The sequence below is a fragment of the Myxine glutinosa genome, chromosome 5 (assembly GCF_964187855.1).
Source record: "Myxine glutinosa chromosome 5, kmMyxGlut1.1, whole genome shotgun sequence".
Lineage (NCBI taxonomy): Eukaryota > Metazoa > Chordata > Myxini > Myxiniformes > Myxinidae > Myxine > Myxine glutinosa.
Window position 1 is genome coordinate 160,172,370 of NC_136265.1, and position 21,710 is coordinate 160,194,079.

At 45.4% G+C, this 21,710-nt stretch overlaps 1 protein-coding gene across 2 annotated transcripts in view; it reads left to right on the plus strand.

Moving 5' to 3' along the window:
• The first annotated feature begins 4,576 nt into the window (after window positions 1-4,576).
• LOC137426860 (caskin-1) overlaps window positions 4,577-21,710 on the plus strand; it is a 313,044-nt gene continuing 295,910 nt past the window's right edge. Inside the window, exon 1 of one of the 2 annotated variants that reach the window (XM_068115825.2) lies at window positions 4,577-5,077. In XM_068115825.2, coding sequence (XP_067971926.2) covers window positions 4,981-5,077 — 97 coding nt within the window. In that variant the 5' untranslated portion in view covers window positions 4,577-4,980. The remainder of the gene's footprint in view (window positions 5,078-21,710) is intronic. The other variant, XM_078778949.1, reaches the window with a different exon arrangement.

Sequence of the window (21,710 nt, forward strand, 5' to 3'; positions counted from 1 at the left end):
CATCCGCGGTCCCTGATGTTAACCGGAGGGATTCGCACGACAATATATATATATACAGTATATATATTAACAGGCAGATTTTTTTTTTTTGCAATGGCTCCCCAAATGGGGACCCACAAATTTGTTTGGCACCAGGCCCACAAAAGGTTAATCTGGCCCTGCATACAGCACACACGTATGCACAAACATACATACACACATACACACACACATCCATACACATATGCACTGCATGGTAAGCGGTGATTCGCACACAGTCGATACCCAGGAGTCGAGTCAACTTGTGAAATATAGTCGATTCAAACTGGCTACCACGATCCGTAGTGATGACTGATGGAACACCACAACATGCGATCCAGGTGTAGACAAAAATCCTGGTCAATACAAACGATACAAACGATAGTCGGTGCGGTGATGTGAGCTTTCGGTGTAGCATTTGACCAGTGTGTGAAGCGGTCAATACAAGTCAGCAAGTAGCTATACCTGTTTGTTTGTGGTAGGGGACCGACGATATTCTCATGGACCCTGTCAAAACCCCTATCTGGTGTTGAAAAGCTACCAAATGGTGCGACAGGACAGTATGACGTTGCATTCTGGAGCATTGGAAATGAAGACATTGCTTGACCCAATGGCATACATCAGCGTTGAAGCGTGGTCAGATGTATGGTGTGGTGATGAGTCGCCAGGTTTGCTCAAATACCCGGGTGCCCGAGTGAGTGAAAAGCGTCGAAGACTGTATTACGGAATGCCGCAGGTACAAAAGGGTGTGACTGTTCTGTTGATGTATCACACACGAGTGTGTCGCTGGGATTGGTACCTCACAAAATGTAAGTGAACCTGTTGCAGACTGTAGATGGTGGAGCTCCATGTGCTCTCGTTGTGCTGCTGCCAGTGCATTAAAATTGATGGCCAGTGTGCTGGTTGAACACAACGCTAATACCACGATGTGTGAGAGAGAATCAGTCGCAGAGTTCGCGATTCCCTTGATGTGCCGATGTCGGTGGTGAATTGCGAGATATAACTGAGTTGGAGAAGTGTGCAAGGAGAGTGAGAATCCCAATGGGTGGACAGAGCGAAAGTTAAAGGTTTGTGGTCAGTCAGGATGGAGATTTGTCTGGCCTCCAAGAAGTGGAGGAAGTGCTTGATGGCTAGATATTCAGCGAGTAATTTCCAATCGAAGGCGCTGTACTTGCGCCATGGTAGTTTCAGTGCTTTCGAAAAAAAGGCCAATGGGTGGCAGTCAGCATCGATGATCACCGCAACCTTCGATGCGTCTACCATCAGGCATGTTGGCACATCTGGCTTTGGATGAATGAGGAGTGAGGCATTAGGCAATGCGTCTTTGATGGTGTGGAAGGCTAGCAAGGTTGCCTCTGCCCATCGGAATACTTCAGGGTGCTTACCAGCTGTGAGTAATTCGTTAAGCGGCAGCAAGAGGTAAACGTTGCAAAAACAACTCACGAAGCAGAGACCGGTCGAAGGTGGCATGGCGAGCATCGAGAAGCTGCTGCATATGGCACAGTAGTTGTTTGGGTCTTCGACCTCCTAAATCCTAGGTTGTAAGGAGTTGTTGAAAGTGCCGGTGCTCAGAGGGGGTCATGTGCTTTATGAGCGTGGCCTTCAAAATCGTGTACGGGTTGTTCGTTGGTGGTTGTAGTTAAAATATCTCTCACCTCCGTCGCATATTCTGGTGATGAGGAGCCAACACTGTATTTGAACTGCGTTGACGCGGTAGTAATGTTCGGCGCGTTGAATTGCGCTTTGACTTGTGTAAACGACAGCTACTAAGGGTCATTAGGCAATAATGGCAAATCTTGATCGAAACCGTTGCCACGGATGAAGCTGGTTGAGCGACTGGGAAAGGCGCAGCTACTTGGTGGTTCCCATCATCGGGGTCACCAATTTAGCTTGGAAGGAAAATATGTCTGAAGCGTTCGGAGTCCATGTCAATCCTTTATTAAACGTGACCAACCAAAACCCTCTCGTCACTTCCGGTTGCACCCGCTACGGAAAACCAGAAATTGAGCATATTAACATATTACCACATGAAAGGCAAAATGATGCCGCTGCAATCGCACCAGTCCTGCATCTGCACAGGATGGGCAAGGGCATTGTCTACAAGGAGCAAAGCATTGTTGGAGAGATTGTTCTCCTTTGTTTAATTTTCATCTGAGGGATGAGGGATGGTATGGGGGAGAGTGGTGTCATGAGAAAAAAGATAAAGAGGATTTTCCAGAGAGTAGGAGAGATCATTAATGAAGACCACAAAAAGCACAGGGCCCAGAATTGAGTATTTGAAGTCATATTTTACATTATGTGGAATGGGTCCCTGCTAGTCCATAAATAACAATATACCTGATAACTACCCTTTGTATACATATTCTTATGGTCGCGGGTTTCGGATTGACTACCGGACTTGAGGCCACCGAGCGCGGATAACCCTGAAATCTGGTGGGTTGCTAATTGACTGCAAACGCCAATTAGTCAACCAAATCCCCAGGGTCCTCCATCTATTTACCGTTTACCTGGGGATGACCTGGCTTTCCAACCAGGTATCGCGCCATTCATTTACACTAATCTTATCTTAGGTTTTAATCATCTGCAGCTGAGCGGAACTGCCAGTGCACTAGTCTGGAGCCAATCTGTGGGAACTGAAATGTCTCGTCTAACTGCTAGTACGGGCTATGCTAAACAAATGAGAGAAATAACACACACAGGCAGATGCCTGAAAATTTGTGGTGCTCGAGTTTTGGGTATCTTGTGGTGGTGGGACTGTGATGGAGGAGTCGTGGTTTAGTTGTGATTGAATCGGCGTGGTTTAATGTTGAACAATAAATGTGTGAGGTTGGTCGTTGTCTGGTGAGGAAGTATGGTGATTTTTGCATGGTAGCGTAGAGGTTGTTGATAGTCCGGTGATGGGTAAATCGTGGTTTAAGTAGCGTGGGTTAAGGTGATGACATCCGATGCTGTTCCCTTTTCACCATGACTGGAGGAGGATAGCTCTTTGTAAAGAGAATAATAAAATAAAGAACCACCTTTAGAGGCCATTTTTCCCCGCAGAGCAGGGGTTGGCCTTTTTTGGGCACCTTGGTCCCCTTTTTGAAGCGATGTTTTATGGCCGGATGCCCTTCCTGCCGCCAACCCTGTTAGTCGCCTCTTGCGACACACAGGGAATTACCAGTGACCTGGTACTCAATTTGCCGACCTCAAAAGGATGGCGGGCTGAGTCAACCCCCCTGGTGTTAATTCAGCGATCGACCAGGATTCAAACCCAGGATCCTAGGATCCCAAGCCGGCACCCTAACCGCTAAGCCAACACCAGGCTAAATTCTTTGTAAAGAAAGATAGAGAGAAAATCCCTAGCTAATCCTACACAACACATTGCCCTTGAAACCCACTAGATAGAAAGGATGTCTTCCTGAACAATCATTAAGGAAATAACTTAACTCAGGGACCTGTATGTTGTATGGCATTGCCTTGGGGAGTGCTGGTTTGCAGAACCGCAACAATATGAATGAATGATTCATTCAGAACTTGATTACACAGTATCAGTGTGTATATATTTGTAATAATAATGTGTGTATGTATGTATGTATGGGTGTATGTATGTATGTATGTATGTGTGTATGTATGTATGTATGTATGTATGTATGTATGTGTATGTAGTATGTATGTATGTGTATGTATGTATGTATGTATGTGTATGTATCTGCATGTGTGTATGTATGTATGTATGTATGTATGTATGTATGTGTGGATGGATGCATGCGTATGTATGTATGTGTGTGTATGTATGGATGCATGTATGTGTGTATGTATGTATGCATGTATGTGTATGTATGCATGTATGTATGCGTATGCATGTATGCAGGTGTGTGTGCGTGTGTGTGTGTGTGTGTGTGTGTATGGATGGATGGATGGATGGATGGATGCGTATGTGTGTGTGTGTGTGTGTGTGTGTGTGTGTGTGTGTGTGTGTGTGTGTGTGTGTGTGTGTGTGTGTTTGTGTGTATGTATGGATGGATGCATATGTATGTATGTGTGTGTATGTATGTATGCATGTATGTATGTGTATGTATGTATGCATGTATGTATGTATGTGTATGTATGTATGTATGCATTGTGTGTGTGTGTGTGTGTGTGTGTGTGTGTGTGTGTGTGTGTGTGTGTGTGTGTGTGTGTGTGTGTGTGTATGTGTGTATGTATGAGTGCATGCGTATGTGTGTGTACTTTCTCAATACTTACATGACAAACCAATATCACAGTGTGCTTTATCAACACGTGACTGAACGATGGAACATTTTATTTCTCAACATGAGACGCGATTTTATCGTCCTATTTGCATTGAATTTTATTTTGTGTGTTTTGTTTGTTTGTTTCCAAAGCGCTTTGTTTTGGTCACGGCAATTGATGCAAGCGAGCCGTTCGGCGCGTAGCAATGCTGATACAGGTAGTCAGGTTGGGTGTTCCACGCTGTCACGCACGTCTCCGCCGAGGATATTGCACACGCACACGTGAACACGACCGAGCCAGAGGCGGGGGGAAAGGAATCGTGACGTCACGGCGCCGGGTTCGGCGTTACGTGGTGCGGGTGTGTGGTGCCCGAGCCATACAGAGCGCAGTGTTCGCGCGCGTTCTTTCTTCCACAGCAAGGAGTGGGCGAACACTCGCCGAGTCGCCGTACGAGACTTGTTATCATCGTTATTATTATTATTACTGTAAATCACGCGATGCTTGCCGTCTCTTCTGCATAACGACGGAATGGGTTTCGCAGGCGATGTGGCCGCGGCTTGTTGGCGGCGCTGCACGCGTGGTCGGACCTGCTTGGCGAATGGTCGTTGCTGAAGGAGTAACGCGTGGGAACGGCGCTGAGAGGAGGAGGGGTTGGGGAAAACAGGGGAAGGGAGGGTGGAAAATTGATAACGATAACATAATACGTGCAGTCTCCTCGTGCTGCGGACTTGGTGCAACACATAAGCCATGGGGAGAGACCAGGAGCTAATCCAGGCGGCCAAGAACGCAGATGCTGCCGCGGTGCAGAAACTGCTGAACAAGGGCATGAAAGGCGGGAAAACGAGTGAGTACATTGTGGACCTCGTGTTTCATCGATGTTGTTGTGATGGTGGTGGTGAAGGAGGAGGGGAGGTATGTATGTGTGGTGGTGCAGGAGGTATGTATGTGTGGTGGCGGTGCAGGTTGGGGAGATATGTGTGGTGGTGGAGGGGTGGGGAGGTATGTGTGGTGGTGCAGGAGGTATGTATGTGTGGTGGTGCAGGAGGTATGTATGTGTGGTGGTGCGGGATCTATGTATGTGTGGTGGTGCAGGAGGTATGTGTGTGTGGTGGTGCAGGAGGTATGTATGTGTGGTGGTGCAGGAGGTATGTATGTGGTGGTGCAGGAGGTATGTATGTGTGGTGGTGCAGGAGGTATGTATGTGTGGTGGTGCAGGAGGTATGTATGTGTGGTGGTGCAGGAGGTATGTGTGTGTGGTGGTGCAGGAGGTATGTATGTGTGGTGGTGCAGGAGGTATGTATGTGTGGTGGTGCAGGAGGTATGTATGTGTGGTGGTGGTGGTGGTGGATGAGGGTGAGGTGTGTGTGTGTGTGTGTGTGTGTGTGTGTGTGTGTGTGTGTGTGTGTGTGTGTGTGTGTGTGTGTGTGTGTGTGTTTGGGGGAGTAGTGTGTATGTGTGGTGATGGTGGAGGAGGGGTAGGTGTATGGGTGGTGGTGGTGCAGGAGGGGGAGGTATGTATGTGAGGTGGTGGGGCAGGAGGGGGAGGTATGTATGGGTGGTGGTGGTGCAGGAGTAGAAGATATGTATGTGTGGTGGTGGTGGTGCAGGAGGGGGAGGTATGTATGTATGTATGTGTGGTGGTGGTGGATGAGGGGGAGGTGTGTGTGTGTGTGTGTGTTGGAGGAGGGGGGAGGTATGTGTGGAGGTGGTAGTGCTGGAGGGGTAGGTATGTATGTGTGGTGGATGAGGGTGAGAGGTGTGTGTGTGTGTGTGTGTGTGTGTGTGTGTGTGTGTGTGTGTGTGTGTGTGTGTTTGGGGGAGGTGTGTGTATGTGTGATGGAGGTGTGTGTATGTGTGGTGGAGGAGTGGGAGATATGTCTGTGTGGTAGTGGTGGAGGAAGGGGAGGTATGTGTGTTTGTGCAGTGGTTGTGGTTGTAGTGGTAGTTGATGAGCGGGAGGTGTGTGTGGTGGAGGGAGAGGTATGGGTGGTGGTGTGGTAGGTGTGTGTGTGTGTGTGTGTGGTGGAGGGAGAGGTGTGGGTGGTGGTGTGGGAGTTGTGTGTGTGTGTGGAAGTGGAGGAGGTATGGTGTGTGGTGGTGGTGTAGTAGGAGGAGTGGGGTGGGGGGGATATTGTTGTGCTGGAGGGAAAGGTATGGGTGGTGGTGGTGGTGGTGGTGGTAGTAGTGTTGGTAGAGGTAGAGACTTGTTATCCCAGTGATTCTGTACATACACAGGCTTGTTGGTGCCGGTGGTCGGTGGTAGACCCAGTGGTTGTGAACCTGTACATGCATGTGGATGCTGTCCAATGTGCTTTTTCTCCTCACATTTTGCGGTCTAGATAAATCCGTGTCTCCATTCTATTAAAGTTCCTCCATTTCAGGTTCATTTTTCATATTCTGGTAATTTGTCGAGCTTTGCAACATTAGGCCCAGTGAGTCCCCGACCGAGCAGCTGACAAGGTCTTCGTGTGTGCGTGTCACGCGTGGGTTATTTTTTATTTTATTTTTTTATACACGTGAGGAGGGAGGTGAAAAGCTAGACAGAGTCCTGACATGGACCTGACCCATAGGAGGTTTCCAAAGGTGGTGGGCACCACCTTTGCATGGTTGTCGTGTGCTTTTTACCTTCTGAACCCGAACTGCACTCCTTTATCCATCTCCATACTTAGCCTCTCCAGATCTGCATGCACCTCTGCCTCGCCTTCATCTTTATTCACCTTGTCTGCATACATCTTCCTCTCCTCCATCTTCCTCTCCCCTACATAGCACAGTCCCCGTCTCCAGATTCAATTTCCACAGCTTTGTTTCCACCTCCATCTCCCTGTCTCCATTTCCATGTCCATCCACTTGTCTCTTTCACAAAACATATCCACCTGTCACCGTCTTCCTCTCCGTTCCATCCATCTGCATCTGCCTTTCTTTGTCTGCATCTGCATCCATTTATCTCCATCGTCATCCACCTGTCTCCATCGCCAGTGACCTGACCTTACCGCCATCAATTCGCTCCGGCCTCCTTTGATGACAACCGTCCCTGTTGCCTTCCCTCACCCATTCTCCCTCCTCTCGTCTCCCCACGTCCACCCATCCACTATAAATCTCCTCCTCGTTTTCCCTAACATCCCAAGCCCACTTGTGCATTTATCCTTGCATCCAGGTATTAATGTCTCCGTTGCCGCATCATTGAGGAACCATTATTTTTGCTGCAGAAAAATTGTAGGTTTGAGTGTTGTAAAAATGTCTCGGAGTGCCCGTTGGTATTGCATCTCCTTCATCAAGCGGGCCTGCAGTCAGGAGCACCGTTAACCAATGCGCTTTTCTCCTTACTGGCACGACGGCACGTACTATACCTGCAGAAGTCATTTATCGATGAACATTGTGAACTTGTACTCCCCAGAGTAGAACCCTGTAAGGTCTCTTCCTTTTTGGTTCCTCTTTTCCACATACGGCGTGCCCCATGCCATGCTGTGGGCAAGCTGTGTGCAGTGGGGTAACATAGCTGCTCGGTGCAGCCCGGTCTCCTTATCCAAGACTACGGATGTTTAAGTGAATCTTGGCAGTTGAGAGCTGGACCTCGTTGCGTGGAAGTGTCGAGGTTGTCCGGTTTCGGGGTAGAATGCCGGTAAATTTTCAGCTTATTTTGGGGACAATCGATAAATCAACCCCCACTTTGCATCCAAGGGTAAGTATGTTCACTCGAGATGGAATTTATGGAGCCAAGCAGAGACATTTCTTAAGAGCCCCGGTCACCTTTCGCGGGTAAACGGGAGCCGCATTCCCCAGGTTGGCGGTGCTGAGGGGTGGAATCTGGCTTGAGGAAATCTTTTGAGGCTGTTCATCGATCCACTCTGAAATTAACTGTTTTTCCTACTTTCCAACCCAATGAGAAGGAACAGCATTTGGCAAATAGTGCTGTTTTGGATCTCTGCCTGCAGACAGCTCTTCCTCTTCTCTTTTAATGGCCCTGATTATTTCCACCTTCTTGTGAAGTTAACAGAGTGGACGTTCTTTGGCCTGCCTTCTACGAATCAGCTGTACAGGCCTGAGATTCGAATAAAGTTGTAGGGTTTGGTCATTTGCTCGGTGCGCTGGTGATTTTTGGCACCTACACTTTGTGAAAGGCACCGTGGAATATTTGATGCCTACCACCGACCAGGCGGCAGACGGGTCCTCAAGCTTAACGTCCCTATGATGGATGGCACACACGTTGATGGGTTGAGATTTGAACACGGGCAAGACATCTCAAAGGTTAGTGCGCATACCTCTAAGTCTAAACCATCTTGCGAGCCCTGCACCCATACCATACATAGATACATCTTGGGTGTTGTCATGCAAGTTTGGCCTGTAATCTGACCTCTTCCTACCTTTGGTTGTAGGATCACCGAAGGACTGGCAGCCAGTGCTGGTCAATGGATTTCAAGAGCTAAGTTGCTAACCATTTTGATTTGAAAATTAGACGTGCTGTACAAGACCTCCAGAATCACCGTTAACTGTTTGTCTCATGGAAAGACGTTAAAGAAGGTTATAAAATGTAAATGATCATCGACTTTTTCTGTGTATGCGCAGTGTGCGCTTTGTGCCGGCGGCTTCGAAGTCCCGATTCGCTGTCCTCGCCACGAGACTTCAAGCCACGTGGAACACAAAGCATTTTGATTAAGTTGTGGGAGCGGAGCACATGCCAATGCTGCTGCTGAGCGTTACAAGTCGGTAGGTAAAGGTAAACCGTGCATTAGGGAACAGGAGTGCACCCGTACCAGGAAAACATATTTCAGGATAAGGATAAACAAGTCCAAAGGTGTCAATATCAAAAGCAATCTCAAGTACATTCTGTGAGTGGGAATTGAAATGGAAAGATAATCGAGATGGAAGCCCGTGTATGGTAAAGCAATTTCTGAAATATTTATTTTTACCCTCGCCAGAGGAGATGGTGTTGCATTTGAGTCCGTTTGTTTGTTTGTTTGTTTGTTTGTCTGTTTGTCCACACAGAATAAATATGATTTTCTCTGCAACCGTTTGTCTTATTGACAGGAAATTTTCACCATAGGTGCAACTCCACCTGCAGAATTTTTTAAATGATAATTATGATGTCATGGGTCATGTGGTTCAGCCGCCATCTTGGAAAAATCGAAAAACTTTGCACCTCTATATCTCAGAAAGCCCTGAATAGAAAAAATGGAGACATGGCTCATTGTAAAGAACTCTCCATGAGGATTAAAATATGTTAATGATGATGTCATAGGTGCCTCCATTATGACGTCATAATTCGACAAGTACAAAACTTCATCCGATCAAGATGAAATTTCTTGAGCGCCATGTCGGCATAAACTGGTGGTGAAAAAAAATAAAATGATGATGTCATCGATCACGTGGTTCGGCCGCCATCTTGGAAAAACCGAAAAACTTTGCACCTCTATATCTCTGAAAGTGCTGAATAGAAAAAATTGAGACATGGCTCATTGTAAAGAACTCTCCATGGGGAATAAAATATGTTAATGATGATGTCATAGGTGCCTCCATTATGACGTCATAATTTGACAAGTACAAAACTTCATCCGATCAAGATGAAATTTCTTGAGCATAATCTCGGAATAAATTAGTTTAGAAAACAAATAATGATGACGTCATCGGTCACGTGGTTCGGCCGCCGCATTTGTCCAAAATGGACGATAAAAAAGTACATTCCAGCAAGTCCTCGGTCTCTGACCGATTTTTCATCTGTTTGTCTGTCTGTCTGTTTGTGCGCAGTACTACGTCTACACCATTGCACATAGAATCGCCATACTTTACACACATATTTGTCTTGCCCTGGAATAGATTGTGCCCAATTTTTAACTCTCTCGGCCCAAGGCCTCCATAATGACGTCATAATTCGATAATTCGACAAGTACAAAACTTCTTCCAATCAAGATGCAATTTCTTGAGCGCCATATCGGCATAAACTGGTGGAGAAAAAAAAAAATGATGACGTCATCGGTCACGTGGTTCGGCCGCTATTTTGGAAAAACCGAAAAACTTTGCACCTCTATATCTCCGAAAATGCTGAATATAAAAAATTGAGACATGGCTCATTGTAAAGAACTCTCCATGGGGAATAAAATATGTTAATGATGATGTCATAGGTGCCTCCATTATGACGTCATAATTCGACAAGTACAAAACTTCATCCTGTCAAGATGAAATTTCTTGAATGTCATGGAGGCATAAATTGGTGGAGAAAAAAAAAAAATGATGTCATCGATCACGTGGTTCGGCCGCCATATTTGTTTTAACACAAAAGCCTTAAAAACCACTGAAAATACATCCTGTCGAGGGTTTGCAATCTCGGATTGCTCTTTTTCTTGTTTAACTTGTTTTTAGAATATATGTTCCCTTGTATGGAATTTCAATGCAGGAGGCCATTAGGCCCATGGAGCCTGCACAATTATTGCCAACCTATGGTTGTTTGTCCGTGCTCTATCCTTTTAAAAAGCTTTTCGTATGATTTGGCCGGGGTTCGAACCACCGACCTCCCAGAATCAGAGCGGACGCCCGAAGCACAACACAACTGAGTTTGGTTTTGAGTACAGAGGAGTCAAATGGCAAGATATCTAGGATGTGCATGGGTGAGAGTATGAGCTAGTGATGGGCAGCGCGTTTGAAATGGAGGATGGGACAACGGACTGGAGATAGAGACTATTCCACAATCGGGGGAATAATGTGGCAAATGACTGCAGGTGGGCAACCACCCTGGACTTTGGGAGAGGGAACAGGTGAGGGTTTCTTTGAGCAATGCACGTATCAAAATCGTCAAATATCGTTATTGCTTGGGGAGAATATCCATGTTAGAAAATATTTTAAAACTTTTAATAGCATGTAAACAGCAAGGATAGACCCCCATCCAATACCAATGTTTATTTTAATTAACAGATGTTTTTAATCATCATTGTACCATGCTCTCAGGATAGAGCATCGGTGCTGCCGGTGCAGTTTCTTGGCCAGGATTATACTGGGTGGTTTGCCATTGTCTTCCTACCCAGCAGTCACTGAACCACCTTTGGAGTCCATTTTTCCCCGCAGAGCAGGGGTTGGCCTTTTTTTGGCACCTTGGTCCCCTTTTTGAAGCAATGTTTTACAGGCGGATGCCCTTCCTTAGTCGCCTCTTGTGACACACAGGGAATTACCAGTGAACTGGGCCTCAATTTTCCGACCTCGGAAGGATGACAGGCTGAGTAAACCCCCCTGGCGTTAATTCAGCGATTGACTGGGATTCGAACCCAGAATCCTAGGATCCCAAGCCTGCACCCTAACCGCTAAGCCAACACCAGGCTCGAGTGTATGGTCACTCAGTGCAGGAATTTGTTTATGGTCCCAGCGATAGCTCGCCTACTCTTCGCGAAAGACACCGTGGGATTTATAACGTCCACCAACCGATGGAGGCGGATGGTACGCCCAGATTAACGTCCACCCCAGAGACGGTGCGCACATTGATGCCTCACCCTGCATGTGAAACACCAGGGTGACAGTTTGCAGTTGCGGGGACATTCAAGACCCAGGGGCTAGACAGTTCAAAGATGAGTTCAAAGTACCTCTTGGGCCTAGGCGATCCCACCTGCCATGTCGTTGATATACTAACTCAAATACAGTTTGTTTTTTTGTTTTTTTTTGTATACAAGATCGAGGCTCGTGAAAGAGCTAACATTAATCACACAAAAAGACAAACCGACACACAAAACACAAAAAACAAGGGGAGCGGCAGACAAGATGGGGAGAGAGGGGGAAGGACACAAACACAACATTTGAGAGCAGGGACATCGGGAGGACTTGGGGGGGATGTGGGAGAGGAATAAAACATATGAACACTGCAAGGACTCTGGGGTGAATTACCGGGGGTAGAAAAGATCAAGGTTTTCGATGGGGGAAGATAAGAGATGGTGGTGAACAGCTGTTTTAAAGACCTGGAGGGAGGAGTGGGATTGAAGGGAGTGGGGGAGTTTGTTCCAGAGGCGGGAGAAAAGGGGAATGAAAGAGTGAAGGTGAGCAGTGAGCCTAGACTTTGGCAGTTTAACCATAAGAGGATTGCAGGCAGATCTTGTGCGACCTGAAGGAATATTGGGGGGACAGAGCACAGAGAGAGCTGGGGGAGCAAAGCCGGAGAGGAGTCGGTAGAAGACAGAAAGACCACCAACCTGCCTGCGGTGAGTGAGTGAAAGGCTCTCGGATTTAGCTTCATCGCGGGAGATTCCAATGATTCTGAAAGCTTTGGTTTTAACAGCGTGAAGCCGAGCTAGGTGTGAGGCAGGAGCACCAGCCCAGAGGGGGGAACAGTATTCCATTGAGCTGCGGATGAAAGCCTTGTATGTGGTGAGGAGCTCAGGTGTGCCAAGGAAGGACTTCGCACGACGGAGGATTCCCAGTCGGCGACTGCCCATGACCATGACCATAAAGCCCATGACCCAATCCCAAAATGCTTACATCTGACAATTATTTACTAATCATCGAAATAAATCTTAAAATAAAAAAGGACTGCAAGAGTGTACTTATTTTGTCGCATCTTAAACAAACAAACACACAAATTGCAGGGTAAGTTAATAATGTTTTCAACAGCTAAAAGGTGGCAATTCCGTTCCGCCATCTGGAGCTGTTTTAGAACCATTTGGCAGGAATAGCATGAGTTGTGCTTGCTTTTTATACCCAGGGATGACTGTGATTACTGCAAGTGTCAATGACGATAAAATTACCAGTCAACATTTGTAAAACTTCGTAACCCCAAAATGTAAATTGGTTTCTCCTTAAATTATTTTCGAGTTGACGTCTGGCCTTGCTGCTCCCACGCCGTCCTACCTCCCCTCCGCAAGCCTGCTGGAGCTTAGTTGATGATCCAGAGACACTATGTCTGAACCCCGATACTTTGGGGGCTTTACCATGTGGTTCATCATTTGATATAGGGGACGTCCAATTTCCTATTTTGACCTCTATTTTTTAGGAGGAAGGTTTAGTCAGGTTCACTATGTTTTTTTCGTTCAAAATTTTTGGAGATTAGCAAAACTATACATTTTTGTAATATTCAGAGCATGAGGAATCCAAAAATTAATGTTGGCATTTGCATAGACACCTTTGTGAAAATGACACAGGACAGTGATGAAGATCTGTAAAAGCATATACCTGAACGGTATAGACCCAGTAGATCCTGTATATAGGACTTTTGTTCAATCTGATACTAACAAGGCTGCTTTCTTGCTTTATAAACCCATACCTATAACTTCAAAGGACTTGCAATATCATGTATTATGTAATACAGTTATATCACAAATATAAAGACAATGGTTTTCAATTACCTTTGTTTGTTGCTTTTCTATAATCCTGAGCACTATTTTGAGGCCTTTATTGGATTCCTTGACCCAGAAAACACAGGATTAGCGTATTTAATTAAGTTTCCAGGTTGACTAGAAGCCGAGATAGCGCAAAGTATGTATTCTATGGCGGCCATTTTGAAAATCCAAAATCTGTGTCGGTGCAAATACCAACATTGATTTTCGGATTCTCCATGCTCTGGTGATTCCAAAAATGTACAGGTTTGCTAATCTCCCAATATTTTGAACGAAATTATATTTGTTAACATAGTTAACCTGACTAGTTTCACATTTGATAAATTGCCAGTTATTTTCAAATTGGGAGCAGTAAAGTGCTAACTTCTGAGTTCTCTCAAGTTACTTTCTTTGATTGTCGTTGGAATTGGTTGGAGCTGACCATGAAGATCACGTAGATTACCTCGCAAATGCACTGGGATTCATTTATCAATCCTGTCTGTTGGCTGCTTCACCAAGTCTGACCTGCGACTATGCTGTTGACGCAGTGATCCCCATAAATTGGGGCAGGAATTTGTAATCTTTCCATGGTACCGGCACACAATGGCCTAATGTTTTGGATTAAAATATTGATTACAATAACTTTGAAGAATATTATCTGTGACGGTGTTAAATAACGTAAGCTGTGAAATGTTGGCGAAGCGGTGTTTGACCATCTGGGAAATTCGTTAACGGATCTTTAGAAGTGTGCATGTAAAGATGTGCCCAAAAGGTAGGCGTCACCTAGCATTGTGATAATTAGAGATAATTGAATGTTTAAGCAAAGTTTCCCGCTAGTGGTTTGTTTATTTAATTCTGGAATCCACTTCGAATGTCACGAGATGCCTGTAGAACATGTACAAGCATATCTTACTGACCAGTGCATTGAATGTGCTTAACCTGTTGGATTGTTTTCCATCATTGGACAAGTCCTCAACTGTCGATGTTCTGGGTGCCCATTGTGCCTACTGAGAGCTTGAAATTACCTGTTTGGAAAGGTGTTTGATCATAAACCTCAATAACCTGTATATTGTATCATGTTTTGAATACCATATAGGCTCATGGAAGAACGAGGTGGCAGAGGGTATAAAGGTAATGCTGTGGAAGAGGGGCCTGGCATAGCAGGCAGATGCAATGAGCAATGGAATGGAGAGCCAGGAAAAAGAGAGAGGAAGAGGAGGGGGGAACCTTTGTGATCTTGTAAGAGGGGTGGGGTGGGTGAGCTTATTCCGGTTGGAAAAGATCACACGGAGGAACGTAGGAGATGAAGTAGTAGTGTTGTGTCAACTTCGACCCTGGGGTTGGATCCTCTCAGGGAGCTCGCTCCACAGGTGGAAGAAAAGAGGAATTAAGGAGTCGTTTCATAAGGAAGGAGATGCTGTAAGAACACATGCATCCTGGAGGGATTGGAGAGAGTCAGAGTGAGCATACTGTTACGTGCTCCTCCTCAACCCCCTGGTCACGGTGTACCTCCAAGCCCCGGGAGGAGTCACGGCAGAAAAATGTGTTATTCTGTATGTCAAAGATCAATGGTGAAGCCACACCAATTGTTACCAACAAACAAATATTGTATTAAGATCACACAAGAATAACAGTACAACAATAATAGTAATCAAAAGTACAATCAATATATATCCTATGATGGTACCATCAGTTTCGTAATATATAACTCACTGTGCTCCAAGTGAGTGAAACAAGAACATTCCCAATGTCTCTTTCCCAGCTTCAAACCAAAGTTGATTCCGGTTTCAAGCCAAAGTCGATCCCGGCTTCAAGCCAAAGTCGATCCGCTCCAGCGATCGTCAGAACGATGTCTAATCGAGACCAGAATCCCGTTGGGTTGACAGTCACAGTCACGTGGCCAAAGCTGCGCAAAGGCGCCCTCAAGGCGACTGGGGAATCCAAAGGCGCCCTCCAGGCGACTGGGAAATCACACCCTCGGGTATGGACGTTTCACGGCTCACAGTCGGCGAACCGCAAATTAACCTTCAAAATCCATGTTACACACACCCACCACCCACACCAGATCAACGTCTGAATGCGGTGAAAACGGCTGAAGCGGAGCAAAGAAAACCTTGCGCGACGCGCAAAGCGCGCGAGTCAAAATGGCCGACGGCCCGTACTCGAGACGTAACGGCCCGACGATGATTCTCTTCAGAATCGACCGCAAAACCTGACACGCAGGTTGATCTGTCACAGCGATAACAACTCTGTCGCAGGAATCCCTTTCCCGGGAAACCCGAAAGTTCGCTAGTGACTCCCGTTCGCCAGCGTTTGCTCCAGAACTCGAAGCAGCTCCGCTTTCTTGTCGAACTCACTCGCTCCGCCTTCTTTTCCTCCTCTTCCTCTTCGTCGTCGTCCGGTTCTGGCTTCATTTGAAACATTAATTTTTTTACCTTTTGAAAATAGCAATATCTATTTCCCTCAAACGACAACAATATAATAGTACACGGAATCAAAAATGTTTACAGTGGATGAAAACCACAACAACGGAAGTGACGAATCCGTAACAATACAGATACAAGAAGAAGGATGTTAAACACAAACACACACACACACCACCCCCACCACCACCAACCTCTCTGCCAGGTGCAGCTCGGCAGACCTTGAGCTTTTGCTTCTTTGTGAGAGATGCCAATGATGTCGACAGTTTTATACTCCATGGCATCCAGGAGAGAGGGTGTGAAGTCGAGGTGCCAGCCCGTAGAGGACAGTGGAAGTAAGGACTTGGCACGACGGATACACGGAAGAGGTCGTGGCTGATGGTGAAGCCAACCGAGAAGTTCAAGAACCTTGACCTCATCCAGTTGTTGCTCGTGTAAATAGATTGTGTTTGTTGGGTTGGACAATCCATTTGCAGAGACAGCAGTGAACTTGCCTTGATTGACTGACAAATAGCATTTTGATTCTATTAGAAGCGAACCAATTGTTCATATCCTCAGGCTGTGGTGTTCCTTCGCGTATTTGTGCCTGGAAACTTGTGCTTGATAAACATGTGCCGCCCAATCAAATGATCTACTTTTATCATGATCTCCATCTTCCAGAGACTTTCTTTTTGGTGTTTCAGCTTTTAAAGTCTATTTCCGAAGCTAAACAATAGACCAATGATGGATGAAGGGTCTTAATTAAAGGAAAGCATTTTGATACTTGTTTTCTCCCCCACTCCTCTCTCTAACCCCATTGTGTGCTCGTTACGTCAAAGCAAACTGATACCTTGTTTGTGTGGTTGCCCTTTGTATCTGAAGGAGGCCTACTTGTGAACTACGTGTTAAATTTTGTGGTGCAGAGGCTGCTGTCCGCCTGCTCAGACAGCAATAATACTCTAAGATAGCAAGCGGTGTAACCTAATCTGATGTTGACGAACCTCCAGGAAGACCTGCTCACCTGCTACATGCAGTCCAGGCAGGAATTTGGAATATGACACTGTGTGATGTTAACATGTACAGGTACCGTAAAGTGGGGTGACTTTGAACACTGCCGGGGTGACTTTGAACACTTGTTACAAGGTTCATTTGGATTATTTTTTACGTTAAAAAAAATCATCCGAATGAACCTTGTAACAAGTGTTCAAAGTCACCCCACTTTACGGTAGTGGACAAAAAAATGGAAGCACATTGGTGAACTAGAACGGCACTCAGTAGAGAGCATCCATCAGCTAGGTATGTTTTGTATCCCACTGATAAGCCGGATGTAGATTCAGACCTGAACCAAAATCGAATCGGCTTGTTCTTGTCACCAAACCAACTCATCCACCAAGTTAGGCATAACTCGTCCATAACTTTCTAAAATATCATATTATATATCGCTTTTCACCCGATCTCTCAATGGTGAAGAATCACTTTAAAAATAATTAAATCTCGTATCCAAATCCATATTCAGATATTCACCAAAATCTAACCGATTCGTCTTTGCCAGACACCCAATTGGTCGACAAAGTTTCGTCCAAATCCATCCACAACTTATTGAGATATCTTGTTCACAGTCAAACAAACAGACAGACAGAGAGGGGTGAAAACATAACCTCCATCCACCTTCAGTAGCGGAGGGTGGATGGAGGTTATGAGGGATACCTCATATGAAGGTGGATGGAGGTTATGAGGGATACCGAGCAATGGCTTCCATACAGGTGTGGACCATGTGTTAATTTAGCAAATAACATCCCAGCATGCTTAGGGTCATGTATATAAATGCTGCACAGGCCTGGTTGAGTATAATTATGGCTAGCATTGCTGCAGAAAGAGACCTCTCAATGTCCGCACCCACAGAGCACGTGTGGTCGCCCAATGGTTTGATGAGCATGACACTGATGTTATCCATATGTCATGGCTTTTTCAATCACCAGATCTGAACCCAATCGAGCATTTATGGGATAATCCTGAAACGACGCCTGAGACTGTTTTCCACCTCCATCAAACAGGTGGGAGTTGATTGACTTTCTTGTGGAAGAATGGTGCCGTATCTCTCCTGCAGAATTCCAGATGCTGCTTGACTCCATGCCGCGTCACATACAGGCCATACTGGCTGCACTACTGGCCCAACACCCTATTAAGTGACTTTACATTTGTGTTTCCATTTTTTTTTTTTGGCAACTACCTGTACATCCATCTGAGGTATGGTGGACATATTGATGAATCCTCCTGCATGCGAAACACCAGGGTGACTGTGTATAGCTGGGTTGATATTTCTTATTCTTTTGTAGGTAACACAAGGATGTGTGGCAGCATTATTGGCAGCGACTGTGTCGCTGATGCAATGCCCTCTGTAGGTTAAGGCATCACTTTGGAATTTGTTCAGCATGCTGGCAATAGCTTGCGTACTCTTCGCGATGGACACCGTGGGATCCTTAACAACTACCATCAAATGCCGGCAGACGGGAATGCTAGTTTAACGTGAAACACCGGGATGATCTGTTATAGTGGGTCGGGATTCAAACCAAGGCTGGACAACACAAAAGTGTGAGCTTTCATTTTAAATCATATATGTATGCATTTGCTGCTGCTGCTGCTGCTCGTCCTCTTCTTGTGCATTGGTTCCAACCATTTTATGTAGTACTAGCAGAAGTACCCGGCGTTGCCGGGCGGGGGAGGGAGGGGGGGTGGGAGAGGAAGGGGGGAGGGCGGGATATGGGGGGGGGGGAGGGGGAAGGGGGGGAAAGGGAGGAAGGGAGTTCATCACCTTTTCGTTAAATATATGCTGGTGAATGTGGCGTTCATCCCGTTTCTGCGTTAAGTGTGATGCTGAACAGGAAGAAGAAGAAGCTGTACTACCAACTTCGTACACTTCCTGAATTGTTTGATTTATTTGTGTTCAAATGTCTGGTGATTGTTTTGTATTTATTTATTCAAATGTGTACTTGTATATAACTGTCATTAATTTTTTTAAAGCTTACGCACTATCGAGCGATTTTTTTTTCTTCTTTTTTTCTTTTTGCCTAAAACACTCCCAGGCACTCACTGATGAACCTCTGAAAGTTTGATATGATGTATCATGAAGATATCAAATGTATCAAAATCAAATGTATCATGATGTATCAAAATAGGAAATGATGAAGATCCGTTCAGCCATCTCTGAGAAAAATGGCGACACAGACAGACAGACATCTCTCTTATATAGTGGATTATTACATTTCGCAGTCTTTGTCACTCGTATTTAACTATAACATCATCACGGGGCATCAGGGGCACTACGAACAAGTAGCGAGCTGTTTGTGGTCGAGGGTTTACCCCGGACAGGTGGCCGCTTCATTGCAGACATTTCACCGTAGTCACTGAATCCTTATTTTATTCTGGCTTTTGAAGGCTTGTCGAGTCAATTATAGTTAGATGACTGACCTAAGTGTTTTACAACCAGTGTACTGGGGATGTAGTTGAAACGTTTTACCATCATGTTGATGTGTTCTTGCCAATCTAGCATTCAAAATGGGTACGAGGGCTGTTATGGTAGTGATTGTTCTAGGAGCAGTAGTCCCTGGCTTGTTTACCTGGGAACCCGCTTATGGACCGGGGTGTGGTGCAGCTGTGAACCCCAACCGCTAGACTGCTATTGACATGTGTTTTAAAAATGGAAATTATTCTTCCCAAACTTACCCATAATCCTTTCCACAGGAAAGCCTGTTTCGGAAGGTGTTTGTTTTCACCTACTTGAATCGTGTGACGTGCATGCTTGGTTTTCTTTGTGCTCAATTTGACACACACACTCACTTGTAGTCGTCGCATGTGGACAGGTATGATGGATGGACGGTCATTTCTCACCTGCAGTGTGAAGTTGTTTTCTTACGACATTTTGAAAAGCAGTAATTCGTCTTTGGAGAAGTCCTTGAAACGATACAACCAGCTGTCCACTTGCGACCATTTTTGTTTAACTGCGAGTTCCTCGGTTTACATTTGGTGAGAAAGGAATGCTTGTGGTCCAAACAGAAACAGCACTGGGCGACCTTGGGCTAGGCGTTTCTCCTCGGTGCGCCTGCACAAAGCGTCCAGATCATTAATCGCTGACTGGTTCCATTGGACTCCAGTACCCGCCATGTGTAAAACGCGCAGCGATAATGTTGACGTTGCTTTATAGCACTTTAATCAACATTTCGGTAAACATGCGCTCATTGTATTAAATGTTGGGGCAATGTCAAAGGCATTTCTTTTTATGACAGTTATTTCATTCGATCCGCGAGTGTTTATCCTTCTTTTTTAAATTCTTTCCCCCCTTCTCCTCCCCTCAACTCCCTCAAGTACTGCGAGTGACAATCCTCTCGATGCTACCTAGCCAGGCCGTACGTAGGGCCACCCGTAGGGCCACCCGTTGTGGAGAATAAGTGGCCAGCATTCTGTGGGCGTTGTCCAGGAATGTCATCCCACCAAAGCCCGGGCGATTGCATTCCCGACAGGATCGTGCGGCTCCTAGCCTCGGGTGTCCGGGAGAAGCACATAGTCAGGTTCACTATGTTAACAAATATAATTTCGTTACAAAATTTTGGGAGATGCGCAAACCTGTACATTTTTGGAATCATCAGAGCATGGAGAATCCGAAAATCAATGTTGGCATTTGCACAGACACAGATTTTGGATTTTCAAAATGGCCGCCATAAAATACATATTTTGCGCTCTCGGCTTCTAGTCAACCTAGAAACCGAATTAAATACGCTAATCCTATGTTTTCTGGGTCAAGGAATCCAATAAAGGCCTCAAAATAGTGCTCAGGATGATAGAAAAGCAACAAACAAAGGTAATAGAAAACCATTGTCTTTATATTTGTGATATAACTGTATTACATAATACATGATATTGCAAGTGCTTTGAAGTTTATAGGTATGGGTTTATAAAGCAAGAAAGCAGCCTTGTTAGTATCAGATTGAACTATAAGTCCTATACACAGGATCTACGAGGTCTATACCGTTCAGGAATATGCTTTTACAGATCTTCATCACTGTCCTGAGTGTCATTTTCGCAAAGGTGTCTACGCAAATGTAAACATTAATTTTTGGATTCCTCATGCTCTGAATATTCCAAAAATGTATAGTTTTGCTAATCTCCAAAAATTTTGAACGAAAAAAACATAGTGAACCTGACTAAGAGTCGGGCACCTGTAAGCGGCATCGGCCAAGCTGCTAATTTTTTTTTTTTTTTTGTATACAAGATCGAGGCTCGTGAAAGAGCGAACAAAGAGCCCGCTTATGGACCGCTTATGGACCGGGGTGTGGTGCAGCTGTGAACCCCAACCACTAGACTGCTATTGACATGTTTTTTTTTTTTTTTTTTGTTTTTTTTTGACAAAATGTCTGATAGGTGAAATTTTCACCACCATTTCAAAATGAGGTGGCACTGGTTGTGGGAAGGCAATTTTGGTTGTTTCATTCTTTTTGGTTTCTTTTGTGAGATATGTCGTCGATATGTTTGATCCTTCTAGTTAAAAACATTTTTCCTCGTTGGCCCTGAGCTCGCATGCATCTTCCGCTGTTTCGTGGACCGACGAGCATGGCAAACTTGCAGACTGAGGAAATGATTATTTTTCCTTGAGAAAAGCAGGATCGGGAAAGGAACGTGCTTGTGACGTCTACCTGCAGTTGCCAGGGAGATCGAGTTGCGACAAAGCTGAAATGGTTGTTGATGTTCTTGTTTGGTTTCTGGTTTTAGATGTCAAACAAAAGCTATAATTATGGAGCTT